Source organism: Wyeomyia smithii, chromosome 2, assembly GCF_029784165.1.
Source record: "Wyeomyia smithii strain HCP4-BCI-WySm-NY-G18 chromosome 2, ASM2978416v1, whole genome shotgun sequence".
NCBI lineage: Eukaryota > Metazoa > Arthropoda > Insecta > Diptera > Culicidae > Wyeomyia > Wyeomyia smithii.
The window spans coordinates 207,845,547-207,861,130 of NC_073695.1; the positions used below are offsets into that span (position 1 = coordinate 207,845,547).

The window sequence follows — 15,584 nt, forward strand, 5'->3', positions numbered from 1 at the left end:
ACTCGATTTACCCATTAACGGGTATACCGATTAAACGTCAAAAACTGGGTACAATTTCACTCATTTTGAGAAATGAATTTTCTCAAGGAATTGGGTGAAATTTTACCCATTATTAAACAAACGGAAATTTTGTGAAATTTTTGTCAAAAAAATAAGAAGAAGTGAAAGTGAAATCAATTATTTTTAATTATTTGCAAAAATGAATCTTATTTATGAATACAGGAGTATTTCACCTGCTATCATCAATTGTCAGAATCGCTATTCTCTGCAACAAAGCCAATACCGTACGGATAGTGAACATTCTTGACCTAATATAAAAAAATCTCACATTGTGAAATTTAATACTTGATATAACATACTCTTTACCTTGCAACTTCTTTAACGACGCAGTATCAAATCTCTTTTAGAGTCCTTCCATGGCAATTGTTGACAAGTAATAAACAAAACAGATCGTAGAAGTAACGCGTGCTAACAAATCGACAGTAGTATCGAAGTATTTTTTCACCCGTTAATAGGTAAACAAATGACCCATTTTTTTTTCTAAGAACATGTCTTTCTATTGCGTACAATTTTACCCATTTCACATTTTTGAATTTACCCATTTTTTGACAGCCGCATATGATAGAAAAGAATGGGTACAACAATACCCATTAATGGGTTTTCGACTCTTACCGTGTATTCAACGCATTCAACGTAAACAATGTGTGCACAGCGTACAATTTGACAGTTCTTCACATTCAAAACACGTGCATTACGGTGGTACTGCAGCTCGTGGCAGTAACTTCGTTTAATTTTTCTCTAAGTGAACGAGTTTAATTCTATTTTATCAGCAATGGATTCCGACCAGGAGGATGAAGTTCCAAACGTGAATTTTGTTCCTAGCTTGCTTTTCATCCGGCGGGGTGTAGCAAAGGCGAATCCGGATAAGGTTGGTATCGAAATCTAATGCAAGCACCTACCTTTTATTCATATGCTAAATCCGGGATTTCAGGTTACCCTAACACCAGCCGAGTTAGCGAAAATAATCAACGACACTCGGGATGATTTGGAAGAGTAAGTAGCAATGAGAAAAAAATTTTGAATTGATTTAAAACTCGGATGGCCGCAGAGACGGAGCTGAAGGCATGGATGATTCAGACGACGAAGAGAACGATGATGCTCCTGCTAGACTGGCCAGCCAGGCAGCAAGTTCATCACGCAATGCAACTGGTGCTGCATCAGGTGACGAGTTTGGTTTTGAGCGGTACGAGCAAGAATGTAAGCTTTCCTTTAACTTTCCAACGTTGTAAAGTAAGCTCTTAATGTAATTCCTATGTTTAAGCTGGAGAACCCGTGGTCCGACTTGGCTCGGTAGCTGTTGTGGACCCAGCCGAAAACATAGTTGATGAGGACGATTCGGAGGCGGAAGATGAAATCATTAAACCTACAGATAATTTGATTTTGGTCGGTCATGTTCAAAACGAAAGCGCTACCATGGAGGTTTACAGTATGATTACGAGTTCAATACCTAGTTTTCGTAAACAAATTTAATGCTTTGCTTTTCTACAGTTTTTAACGATGAGGAAGGAAGTTTGTACGTACATCACGATTTCCTGCTGCCGAGTCCACCGCTGTGTATCGAATGGCTTAGTTACGACCCAGGTAGCGATAAACCGGGCAATATTTGCGCCATTGGATGCATGGATCCGGTTATAACACTGTGGGATTTGGACATCCAGGATTCTCTTGAGCCAGTCTGTAAGCTCGGCTCGAAAGGAAGTCGCAAAAAGAATAAACCCAAACTCGGACACACAGATGCGGTATTAGATCTATCTTGGAATCGACATTTAGAGTAGGTTGTAAATTTTGTTCGTAAGGCACAAAAGAAAATAAGCACATATTTTTAGGCACATCCTTGCAAGCGGATCGGTCGATCAATCAGTCATCCTATGGGACATTGAGAACGGAAGTCCGCACACCACCATACGTCAGTTTGACGAAAAAGTTCAAACTCTTCAATTCCATCCAACAAAAGCGGAAGCTCTGCTAGTTGGTAGCTGCGACGGACAGGTGAAGGTGTTCGACTGTCGTTCGACCACCAGTGAAAGTAGTAGTCACAATTCGTGGATCTTGGGTGGAGAAGTCGAACGCGTCTGCTGGAGTCATCACAATGAGCATCATTTTGTTGCTAGTACCAATGAAGGACGAGTACATTATATCGATGTACGCGCTAAACATCCGCTGTGGTCGAAAGAGCTGCATGAGAAGGAAGTGACCGGTTTGGTGCTTAGTTCCTCGGTAAAGGGCATGATGTCAACGGCATCAGCAGATGGTACGCTGAAGGTGTGGGACATTGACGATCAAGATGCCCGATTGGTGTATAAAAAGAATCCCAAAACCGGAGTGATACAATGTTTGGATGCGTGTCCCGAAAACCCGTTTATGTTGGCACTCGGTGGCGATCTTAGAACAAAGAACTTCTGTGTGATCAACTTGTTAGACAATGATGTCGGTAAGGCACTGTTGACATGTAACTGTTTGATGAGGCTGTGGTACTGATGGTTTTTTGTGCATTTCAGTTTCGAACGTTTTCAAATCACGTTTTGACTCTAATCAAGCTGCAGAAGGTACCGCAGGAGACGTAAAAATAGCAACGGAAGCAATGGAAGATGCATCGATCAACGATAGTGCTGATGATGATGATGATGATTAAATCTGATTTGATCAGAATAAAATGCTTTTATAAAAAAAAATCGAATTCATTTTCTATTATGTTAACATCTGTACATAAACGCTAGCGTAAATGGACTGAATTATTTTATGGTTTAGAACCTAACTATTCGGAAGTTTATATAAAGTACGGTTGTTAATGGCTTTGTGTTCAGTTAGGAAGTATCGTCACAATAACCATCAAACTGTTGTCTAAACTGAAGTTTTAAGACCTGTACTACCGTTAATCCATTATCCTATAAACATAGCTAGTTTCATGGAAACACTTTTCGAACTGATACCGGGATATGTGGCTGAATTCAATTACTGTTACTTTACTTTCGTGGTAACGTGTCGTCGATTCAGTACTGAACGGATTATAGCTGCCTAGTATCATCGGCTTTGGGTAATAGTTCTTCTGTGATAGGAGCGACCCAACAAACAATTGGGCTGAATGAAACAGCTAATATTTTCAAAATAGCTGAATAAAGTCTGCATACTGATGAAACCACGTGGTACCGACTGGGATACGAGCAACCAAGGGAAGATCGGTGAACCGGTGAGAACTTGGTCGTACGCTGACAGGGAAGGTGGAGTTATTCTCCTTGGAGAGCAGCTTGCCTGAGCGTCTGTTTCCCAGGTCAGGGGCGGCTCAAACAGCGACTGATCCGGAGCGGGCGGCTGAACTATGAAATGCGGTGTCTCGCCAGCTACACCCAAGACGGCGACCCCGTCGCGAGAATAGGCATCGCAGCCCTAGTAAGGCAGCATGCTGAAAATAAGAATACTACGAACAATCCAGAGAATGATACGAATCGGAACAATCGGTATAGACCTAGGCAAACGAAAAAAGACAACGATTGGAAACTTGGTACTTGGAATGTTAGGACTCTGCTCGAACCGACACGCGCGGGCATGTTGGCCAGAGAGCTACGGAAGGCAAATGTGGAGGTAGCAGCCATACAAGAGGTGCGTTGGCCTAAAACCGGAGAACGTGTATTCCGGGCGGTTGATCCGACCGCGGGCATATCTTTCAAGTATCACATCTACTACAGTGGCGGCGATAGAGCGGAACGGGGCGTCGGTTTCGTGCTACTTAAAAACCAAATGAAGCGTGTTATTAGGCGGAGGCCTATTAATGACCGTCTATGCGTATTGAGGATCAAGGGCAGATTCTTCAATTACAGCCTTATCAACGTGTACGCGCCGACAAACGATAAAACCGATGACGTAAAGGAGGAGTTCTATGAGCTCCTCGAGAAAGCGTATGGAGAGTGCCCACAGCACGATATGAAGATCGTCATCGGAGATACGAACGCACAAGTCGGACGAGAGGAGCTCTTTCGTCCCGTTATTGGTAGGGAAAGCCTCCACTCTACCACCAACGACAACGGCTTGAGGTTAGTGAACTTCGCCGCGGCCAGGGGAATGGCCATCTGTAGGACCCATTTTGCACATCTGAACATTCGGAAGCACACCTGGAAACACCCCAATGGGGAGGCCTGCTCCCAGATCGACCACATGCTTATCGACGGCCGGCACTTTTCAGACGACATAGATGTGCGGTCCTTTCGAGAGCCATTCGCACCCGGTTGTCCAATGTATTTAAATCGAGATCGGCGAGGAAGATACATCTGGACATCCAGAGGTTATCAGCGGTTGCTGCAGAGTATACTCAGAAAATTGATAGACGGATCGGTGAACCAACTGGAGTGGACCTGAACGAGCAGTGGAAACACATCCATGATGCGGTCAGCGAAACAGCGTGAGGAGTGATAGGCATGACAACGGGAACCACGCGTAGTGGGTGGTTCGATGCTGAGTACCTAGAGTTGATGGAGGAGAAGAACCGAGCCTACGCCAACACGTTAGTAGCAGCTATTCGTGTAACGCGTCAGATGCGGGAGAAATACCGGGAGGCAAGAGCTGCCGGAAAGAGGCTTCATCGTCGTAAGAAACGTGAGCACTACGATCGCAACCTCGCGGAGGCGGAGAATTACTTCACCAGGCACAACACGAGAAGCTTCTATAGAACGATCAACGGAATCTGGAACCGGACTGTGCCAGTACCTGCCATGTGCAATGACAGGGAGGGGAATCTGATTACCGATAAGTCGCAGGTGGCCAGGCGTTGGAAGCAACATTTTGAAGTGGTGTTGAACGGTGAGGAAGGTAGGAGAGTCGTTGAAGGGAACAGGATAGAAATTGGGGAGGACGGACAAGCTGTGGACCCACCAACATTGGACGAGATGAAGAATGCTGAAGAATGAAGAGCTAAAGAACCACAAAGCCGCTGGGAAGGACGGCTTACCGGCCGAACTTTCCAAAGTTGGGAGCGAGCGGCTGTGTAGTGCAATTCACCAGATTATCCTAAGGGTATGGTCTGAGGAACAACTACCTACGGACTGGTTGGAAGGACTCATATGCCCTATCTACAAGAAGGGACATAGGCTCGACTGTAGTAATTATAGAGGCATAACCCTCCTCAATTCCGCTTACAAAATTCTCTCCCGTATCCTGTTCCAGCGACTGAGGGCATTGCAGAAAGCCTTTGTTGGAGAATACCAATGCGGTTTTCGAGTGGGGCGATTTACAACGGACCAGATGTTTACCTTGAGAAGGATTATTGACAAGTTTCGTGAACACAACTTGCAGACGCATCATCTGTTCATAGACTTAAAGGCGGCGTACGACACAGTGAAACGCAACGAGCTTTGGCGAATAATGCTAGAACATGGTTTCCCAGCAAAACTAGTTAAACTGATACGTGCGACACTTGACGGTTTCACATCATGCGCCAGGACAGCTGGCGAATTTTCGGATGCGTTTGTGACGTTGGATGGTCTGAAGCAAGGTGACGGGCTCTCGAATTTGCTGTTCAACATACACTCAAAATATTTTTCACATTATTGTTACGTGAAATTTCCTGTACTTATTCATTTTCTGTCATTCTGCATGATTTATGTGACAAACATAACATCTACGTGAAAATCACATGCATACTATGTTTTATCACGTAGTATCTACGTGAACTTGGCGACGTCAAACAGAATGTCATAGAAGAAGTATCGCGTGAACTCTCTATGTGAAAATACACAGAAATCAAAATGGCGAAGCTGTTGTCTAACTCAGTCTCTAACAATAAAATAGAATTTCTCGACGGCTTGCCTATAAGTGAGCTTTCGAAAAACCGTACGAATTTGACATCGAGCCTTGAGCTTACAGGTTTCACACAGATTTAGTTCAAAGGTCGAGGAGTTTCCTATACATAAACAGTTGCAGCTTACAATAGTTATCGCCGGCAAATGTCGTAATATTTGTCCGTTTTTATGTCGTTTGATTCATTTACGAATCGGCGATTTCGCATGTCCGTGCGATTTATCAAGCAACATATTTCTATAATTTCTAAAAACTATTTGCCGTCTTTTAAGAATTGGGGAAACAAAATTTGGAAATTTTACGTTGTATCCAACGTAGTAGCTAGCAGATAATCGAATGCTTTCCATTTTACCGGTAGTTGAATTCTACGTGAAATTCACATAAAATGCATATGTCTGCTGTATAACATTCATAGGATAAATCATCTCACCAGATCATGATGAACTCAAATGACAATTACGTAGAATCTACGTGAAAGTGACAGTGGAAAACATTCACATAACTTTTCCGGTAATTATGACGTGAAAATTATTTTGAGTGTAGCTTTGGAAGGTGCAATACGAAGGGCAGGTGTGCAGAGGAGCGGCACCATCATCAAAAGTCTCACATACTTCTGGGCTTTGCGGACGACATTGATATAATTGGTGTGAAGCGTAGAGCAGTTGAGGAGGCCTTTACGGCTCTCAAAAGGGAAACTGCGAGAATTGGACTCACCATAAACACTGCCAAAACGAAGTACATGGTGGCTGGCAGAGAGCGTAGTAGTTCTACGGGTGTTGGTGCTGCGGTGGAGATGGATGGGGATACTTTCGAAGTGGTCGACGAATTTGTTTATCTTGGTACTCTCGTGACATGTGACAACGAGGTAAACCGCGAGGTGAAGAGGCGAATTGCGGCGGCGAATAGGGATTGTTACGGATTGCGTAGTCAGCTTAGGTCCCGTAGCCTACAGATCCGTACGAAATTGGCGCTCTATAGGACTCTGATCCTCCCGGTGGCGCTCTACGGACAAGAATCGTGGACGTGGAAGGAGGCCGATCGACGAGCGCTTGGGGTCTTCGAGCGTAGAATCCTGCGATCAATACTCGGAGGCAAACTAGAGAACGGGGTGTGGCGCAGGCGCATGAAACACGAGCTGTACGAAGTATACAAACACGCTGATATTGTCAAGCTGATGAAACACGGCAGGTTACAGTGGGCTGGCCATGTAGCACGGATGGCGGATGAGCGACCGGCAAAGATAATATTTAGTAGAGAACCGGATAGAGGCCGACGACTTCGAGGCAGACCGCGCACGCGCTGGATGTGTGCTGTCGACGAGGATGTCAGAGCAGCAGGTGTAAGGGGAGACTGGAGAGTAGCAGCCCAAGACCGAGTTTAGTAAAGACGTATTCTGGATTCGGCATAGGATCTTAATGATCTGTCGCCATAAAAGTAAAGTAAGTACAGGTGAAACGGATTGCTCCAACGCTCAGGTTAATTTATCAGCTGAACAAGCAAAAAATTAAGGTTTAAAAAAAATTGTGAAACACTCTACGCCATTATTTGATTGTTGGCTGGTTAAGCGCTATTTCAATTTAAAAAATCACTGGAGGGTTGTGTGCAAAGCCACGACCGCAAGATTGAAGTAGAATACTTTTACAAGAGAGATAACCCGGGTGCTTGCGTGTCAGTCATTTTTCCTAGTGATTAAATGTTGACCGCTCTTTGGCAGTATTGAAAATTCTGTGCAAATGAAGTTGAAGTACTACTCAATTTCAGTTTGCACATATAAATACGACCTCACTGAACAGGAAAAGTACAAACTCTTTGCGGCGCAAACAAGTTTCAACAGTCAGAGTATATGTACATGTGAATTCAAATTAAGATAATTTACTTTTGGTTAAAGCTCAGAACGAGAAAATATTAAATCTTCAATTCATTTGTTTGGTTGTCCTAAGAAGGACAGTTTGTTGTTGAATTCAAAATCGGATATGAGGCTGATTGCAACTCTGTGTTACGCCGATAGCGGGAATTATGACTTGCGTATGACGAAGGCATCGTATTACCTGTTTTATTGAATGGGAGAAAGAGGAATATTGTAAAATTTTGTAAACATTTAAATCAAACAATATTACCAAATCGTAGTCAGGCACTCTGATAACAAAGTTAAAGGCTGTTTACACACTGAAAATCAGACAGTCAGCAGAAGTTTTGATTGCCAAAATCCAGAATGCTTGTGTAGTTGCCAAAATAAGACAGAGCTTCACCGGAGGAAGGCCAAAACCCTCAACCGGCAAGGATGCTCCGATAGCAGGAAAATAGTTGTTTCGCATTCAGGAACGGCATCGTAGTTAGGGATTCTATTCTATTAACCCGGCCGTAGGTTAATGTACAGCTCTACTTACGGCTGTACATTAACGTACGGCAGGGCGAATCGGTTCGCGCCGCTTTTCGCGTTTAGCCTGGCAGAGGTCTAATGCGCACGGTCAACACAATTGAAAGGTGTTTTCACATTGAAAATTAGACACGGCTTTACTGGAGTAAGTATTGGCAAATGCATCTACCGCTAATACCGCCGCTATCGTACGAAAGTGCGTCGTTTCATGTGGGGAATAATATCAACAACTAAAAATCACGCGCGTCTAAGCATACCCGAACTGTTTTGCCGTGCCGCTTCCATTTACTTCCTTATAACATCGGCCTCATGGAAGTACCGGCTGCACCTGAAGCTGTTACCATACTGCTACTGGTACCCAAAGCTATTAACTCTTCAAATTAAGTGTTTTATTTGTCCTCAAAAGAACAATTGTTCAATTCCATATCGAATATAATGCAATCGCATATCTATAATATTACCGACAGTAATATTCTTCTGAACAAAATGATCCAACTTTTCCATTAGAGGAAGTGCCGGCTGATGTACGGCAAAAATCTCGCCCGATCGATCGCGTTGGCGTTCAGCCTGGCAGAGGCCTGAGACGTGGTGACCAACCACAGGGCAAGTGATTTGTTTAATTTGAAGGCAGCCACAGGCGCAACCCGCTTCTATCCTCTGTTACTGCTGATTGCTGATATCTGCTGCTACTGCTGTCAACGTTGTGGACGGTCCATCCAGCTCACCATCCGACTGATGAATGTAGCTAGTTTTCCCAGAAACACTCTTTTATAGCCGAAGGGTGCTACGAAATAGGCCACGCCTTTCTTTTCAGTTATACCATTTTCTAATGTTCTTTAGACGAATTATTCCACAATTCGCATTTGATTTTTGTATCCAGCGAATAAACACCGATGGTGTTCTCACACACGCAACGATTTAGCCCCTAACCGTATTGCGGCTTATAACATCAAGCGATTTCGTTTGCTCGCTGCTGCGTGTTGCATCATGTTGCAACTGAGCAGCTGGGAGACGACGAAATTCTGTTCATGCTGATTGATTGAATCGACTTCATATTAGATCTGCATAGTCAAACTAACTGTTTTTGTTAATGCGTTCGGGCAGTTTGTTATTCAAAGTAGGTTATGCTGATCGCAGCCTTTGCACTGCTCTTACAGTGGGGGGTTTACTAAATAAAGTAAAAATTAGACAACTACAACAGAATTTGATTGCATCCCGCACAGAATGTCTGCTTGTGTTGATGCCAGAAAATTATAAACCTTCAATTATTTGTTTATTTGCCTTGAAAAAAGGATTTTGCGGTTCAAAATCGGTTGCTGATCGCAACCTTCGAGCTGCCCTAACAAAGGGGGAATTAAGATGCATGGACAACATGCACTGTGTGAATTGGACAGGCGCGACAGATTTAAATTGCTAGGATCCAACACAGAATGCTTGCTTGCGTTGTCAAAAATTATTAACTTTCAATGACTTGTTTATTTGCCTTGAAAAAGGCATTTTGATTTCCAAAATTGGATTTCCTGATGGCAATCTTCATGCTGCCCCAACACGGGGGGAATAATGGCCGTCTGACGATACACACTGAGAAGAACCGCGCTGCTCTTGAGACGTGGTGACCAACCACAGGGCTAGTGCTGCTGCTAAGGAAGGACGACTGCTGTTGTCGCTGTCTAGAACTATTATGAGCGGCTTAGGCTGAAACAGGCTCTTATATAGGCCAAATAGCATGTTTTCAATTGCAAGGTATATGATTCTGTCGACCGTGCTTGGGAAGCAATCATATAACGATCAATCAGACGTCGAATTGTTCGTTTTGACAAGGCTTGACTGTTTTCAATAGTGCAATAGTGTAAATAATAAAATTACAATAAACTTCTTTTGGGAAGAATCTTAGAAGATTTTCTAATCTATTGCAAAACGAAAGAAATCCATCGAATACTAACCGGTTTATTAGCATTTGAAATTGGACATACTTTTCACTTTTTTCGGTTTTAGATTTCATTTCACATCCCTATGTAGCCGAACTTCCTGAAAGGAGTATTCTACTTCAAAACTACCGAGTTTGATTCACACTCTCACAAATTTCAATATACAGTGTAAAGCGGGCCGTGTCGTAGTGTCCGTGTATTTTCACTTGGAGAACTCTATAGGACGGTGCTTTCCACACAGACGAGATATCCACGAGCACCAGTGCGTGGTCTGTCGGTTTCCTCTGTGCGTCCGTCCGCTATGGAAGGCTGCTAGATATTTGAAAAAAGCTGGTCGATCAAGTTCCCAAATCATCCTCTTGAAATGTGAAAGAAATGTGCGTTCAAAAAGGCTCTACATTTTTGAATAGTACAATAGTTGGTTGAGCCATATATGTTTTTCCAATCGATTGCTGTAAGAATGTAGAAACACCGTTGATAACTGACTGAGTTTTAAGCATTTGAAGATGGACAATTTCGTAACCCTGTCGTTGGTTTTGAGTTTTCAATTTGTATGTTGCCGCAAAACGCAACTCTACGTCAAAACATGTCTAATCTGCGCAAATCCGAAGATGCTGAGAAACTAAATTGTAAATTTTTTTGGAAAATCTGCAAATTAAAAAAACTGCTCATTTGATTATTCGTCGAGAGGTCGACTGTAGAGATGTTTTAAATCGCTGTGATTACGGCTTAGCACAGCCTTCAAATAAATTTAGATCGACACGGTTTAAATTCGTCCTACCATTTCAACTGCTCATAGATCACACAGTCAAAGGATAAATCTGCACATCTATTCTCCCACATCAGCATTTGAATTTATATATTGGCTATATTGGCTAAGGCTAGACAACTATTCTCCAACTACTTTTGATTTAGATGAGTTTCAATTTTCAATTCAAATGAGTTGTGAAATGTTTTTAGTTTTAGTTTAAGAGGTTTTCGGAGTTTCTCTGTCCAATCCTCAATTGGACAGTTGTGTGCAAAAATGTAGAGCAATGTCAAACCAACTTGCTTTACTTGTTTAACAAATATGTATGTTTTAGGATTAGTTTAGTGGGCAATGTTTTGATTCGTATTTAAAGATTTTGTTTATGAACGCATATTATTTGAATATATGCAGATTTTGGCTGAACTATAGCCGTTATTCAACAAAATTGTTTGTTGTGTAGCTGATTACTGGTATATTGTACAAACATTATCAAACGGACTTTTAAAAAACATTCAAACTGAATTTCTAAAACAAGTTAATGCTTGTTTTATATTATGGAACACCTAATACTGAAAGTTTGTGTATTCCTACCCTAATGCATGAGTAATGACATCAACAATCTGCCTTAGCTATTTAGTCTGTGAACGCAATGTTTATTTGATTGGCGTGATCAGTTCCTCCTTAGGTTCGGCAACAGCATCCAGAAAAAGAATCTGCCATTCGTTTGCGTCGAGTTCTATTCAGAAATCCACATCCACTGGTGCATCCTTATCTCTTTCCATGAAATTTCCACAACGAGAGTTCACTGGCGTCCTTTACCTTTGGTGCGAGATAGCGTTGCATTTCGTAACAAGATGCGAGCTAATCGCGATGACGCCTCATTTCGCAGCAAAAATTCACGGTCATATACGAACCTGACGCCAGAAATTGTTATTGCGAGAAATATGTATGCATCAATTACTTTCACGATTGAACGGAGAATCTTTATAAATTCTGGTCTGATAATAGAGTGGGAGCTTAGTTACGATTGGGACGTCCATACGAGCAACGGCTGGAAATATGAAAATGCAGTACGACTTGGAGGGTGCGGTTATCCACCAGCCCAGGGAACAACATTTCGGAGGATGGAAGTTGAAGCTGAAATTAGGCGCTTTGCTACTGGTTTCCTTGATGGTCTGTTCGGCAGTGGTGACGATCATCTACCAGCGATACTATGAAAAACAAGTGGATACTCATTTCGAAGTTGTGGTTTATGATAGTGATATTCAGGAAGAAGTGCGGGAGGAGGAGTACGAAACATCGTCAGAGAATGTCATGAAAGAAGATACACTTTTGTCACTTTCTGGAGAAAAGGAGATCAGTTCCAATGAGGAGAATCGTTCAAGTTTAGATAATCAAAAGATTCAGGAGTTAGTTTCAACTCTAATATCAGCTCATGAGTCTACGAAAGACGCAGATTGGAAGCAAAGTACGGAGGAAGATAATTGGGTATGGGAAGGTAGTGGAATTGTAGGCATCAGGTTCCGCTTCGAGGATGGTAAATTCAGCTTACCAATACCGATAATGAATGAGGAAACAAAGATCTCTGAAAAAGAAATCGAAAATGACAATCAAAAGGAATTCGTGGATAATGAAATTGCAGAAATTGACAAAAAAATTTCCAACTCCGCCATTTTGATCAATCCACCGATAAATCCAGCAGAAGATTTGGGCCTGGAAGCAGCGATCATGCAATTTGAGCTCAATGAGCAGGGCCTATCGATTAAGTTTGGCGATAACGAGAATGACCTGCAGGAACTTCGAAGCGACTCCGGGATGGGATGGTTAGCGCGATTAATGTTGCAGGAGCTGTTTCTGGCGACCAACAGTTTTGGAGATACTGGTAACTGGGTAAATTTAAGTGACAGCCAGGTGCCTGCGGTGAACACCGCCGAGGAGGTCTGGAGTTGGGATTCAGATAATGGTCAGATTGGATTCAAGCTCCGATACGAAGACGGTCAGTGGTCTTTCGAACCAGCGGTGCCGGATAAAGAATCGAATGAAGGTGGTTTGGATAGGATTCTAGATCAAAGCGATTCCACGAATGAGTCGAAAGAAGAAATTGTAAATTCTGTAAAAAAATATGCGAACCCTAAACTCAATTTAGACAGTGATGATAGTGTTTTTGAGGTGTTGAAATAAACAAAAGAATATATTAAAAAGTTGTTGCGACCAAGAAGTGCGCACCACTAAAACAAGTGTGGTAGTGGTTTTGTATAAGAAATTAAAATATATCGTTTTCCGTGTATTATTTAATATAGCGTAATTGTTCATTCTTTGAAATTATGCTAACAACTCTAAAACGAAACATTCGAAATTGATTTCTTGCGATTTGTTTATATCGTTTGAAATTATTGGTTTTATCGGAATGACAACATTCTCAACTTTTGCCTTTAGTACATCACCTCTATTCCGGAAATACTCATATTGGGTGGTATTCAGTTATTTTCGTTGTTTTCCAGAAACTGAATATGACCACTTTCAGTTTCGAATTCAAGATGGTGTCCAGGGTCCATGCTTGGCTTCTATACATTATTTCGTTTACGGAAATATTCATATGTGGTAGTATTCGGCTGTTTCCCAGAAGTTGCCATCTTACAATTCAGAATGGTGTCTAAGGTCAATTTTAAGCTACATGCATCATTCTGGTTGAAGAAACACTCATATTGGGTCGTATTTAGTCACTTTAGGCTATTTTTCAGAAACCGAAAGTCACCATACTGGATTTTAAAATGGCATTTGGAGACAATTTCTGGTCCCTGAGCGTCATTCTGGTTTAAGAAACACCCATAATAGGTATTATTTAGTGATATTCGGCTGTTTTCCAGAAACAGGAAGTCACCATCTCAGAATTCAAAATGGTGTCTGTGGTCGATTTTAGCTCCTGTGTATCATTCTGGTATCGAAGCATCTCATATTGGATGGAAATCGGCCATTTTTGGCTGTTTTTCAGAGAGCGGAAGTCGCCATCTTGGGTTTCAAAATGGTATTTGGAGACAATTTCTGGCCTCTGAGCGTCATTCTGGTTAAAAAAAAACACCCATATTAGGTAATATTTGGTCATTTTCGGCTGTTTTCCAGTCACCGGAAGTCGCCATCTTACAACTCAAAATGTTGTCGGAGGCCGATTTGTGGTTTCAGTGCATCATCACGATTTCGGAAATACACATATTGGGTGGTATTTGGTCATATCCCGCTGTTTTGCCAAAAACCGGAAGTCGCCATCTTGGATTTTAAAATGATATTTGGAGACATTTTCCCAAAAAGAAACCGGAAGTTTTCATTTTAAATATAACAATGGCGTCTGGAGTCGAAAATTTTTTTTACTCTCGAAAACCTCAACATATCAAATTTGGTTCCATTTGCTTGATTATTTCTCGAGATGTGCAAAAATTTTTGTCTGAACCCCTCCTTTCAGAAGAAGGAGGGTTGTCTAAACACTATAGACATCTTTGCTACCCCTAGAAATATTCACCTGCCGAATTTGGTTCCATTTATTTGGTTAGTTCTCGAGATGTGCAAAAATTTGTGTTTCATTTGTTTGGAACCCCTCCCTCACATAAGAGTAAGGAGTGTCGAACCATTTGTTACCTCTAAAAACATTTACATGCTAAATTTGGTTCTATTTGGTGGATTGGTTCTCGAGCTGTGCGAAATTTGTATTTCTTTTGTATGGGACCCCTCCCTTTTAAAAGAGGGAAACATCCACCTGCCAAATTTGGTTCCATTTGTATGGGACCCCGCCCTTCCAGAAGAGGAAGGGGTCTCGAACTATCTCTGTAACCTTTCTCGGCCCCTAAAACCCCTATATACAATATTTCACGCCGATCGGTTCAATAGTTTCCAAGCCTATATGGATCAGACAGACAGACAGACAGAGCTACATTTTTATATGTTTAGATAAAAATTGTTGGTTGGTCTATAGTTGTGAATATCGATATTTTATCATGTAGGTCTGTGAAAACAATTTTAATAAATGGTAGTGCAATCGCAATCGCGTTTTGAATTGCCGTATGTAAATTTGTAAATATCCCTTTGTTCATTAACCGGCGTGAGTGAGATATTTCTTTTATGAGCGTCGAGTTTTTAAACGCAAAATATTGACGATAAGTTATAATGCTAATTATTCGATCAAAGCATTAAAAATTGAACGTTGGTCCTCATAGCTGGTATAATAGTTGATAACATCATTCACGCCGGGTCGAGAAATTTGCCATCCTGACACTTACGCCGGGTTAACAAACGGTAGAATGGATAGAACGTAACATCTAATCCCAACCCATCTAATCTATCTAAACATATAAAAATGCAGCTCTATCTGTCTGTCTGTCTGATCCATATAGGCTTGGAAACTACTAAACCGATCGGCGTGGAATTATGTATATAAGGGTTTTAGGGGCCAAGAAAGGTGACTAAGATAGTTCGAGACCCCTCCCTCTTCTGGAAGGAAGGGGTCCCATATAAATGAAGCACAAATTTCTGCACATCTTGAAAACTAACCATGTAAATAGAACCGAACTTGGCATGTGGATGTTTTTAGGGGTAACAAATAGGTCCATAATGTTTTTAAATCCCTCCCTCTACTGGAACAACTCGAGAACTAACCAACTAAATGGAGCCAGATTTGGCAGGTGAATGCATTTAG

The 15,584-nt window shown here is 41.9% G+C and overlaps 2 protein-coding genes across 2 annotated transcripts; both read left to right on the forward strand.

Annotated features, from left to right (window-relative positions):
- Positions 1-728: 728 nt before the first annotated feature.
- Positions 729-2,725, forward strand: LOC129722376 (periodic tryptophan protein 1 homolog). The gene is made up of 7 exons (XM_055675774.1): positions 729-928; positions 992-1,053; positions 1,109-1,257; positions 1,322-1,486; positions 1,549-1,831; positions 1,887-2,491; positions 2,559-2,725. Exons 1-7 carry the CDS (start codon positions 833-835, stop codon positions 2,690-2,692), a joined length of 1,494 nt encoding a protein of 497 aa, XP_055531749.1. The 5' UTR covers positions 729-832; the 3' UTR covers positions 2,693-2,725.
- A 9,177-nt stretch (positions 2,726-11,902) lies between these two features.
- LOC129724975 (uncharacterized) lies at positions 11,903-13,195 on the forward strand. Its single transcript, XM_055680312.1, has one exon. The coding sequence runs from the start codon at positions 11,960-11,962 to the stop codon at positions 13,079-13,081; it is 1,122 nt and encodes a 373-aa protein (XP_055536287.1). The 5' UTR covers positions 11,903-11,959; the 3' UTR covers positions 13,082-13,195.
- Positions 13,196-15,584: the final 2,389 nt, after the last annotated feature.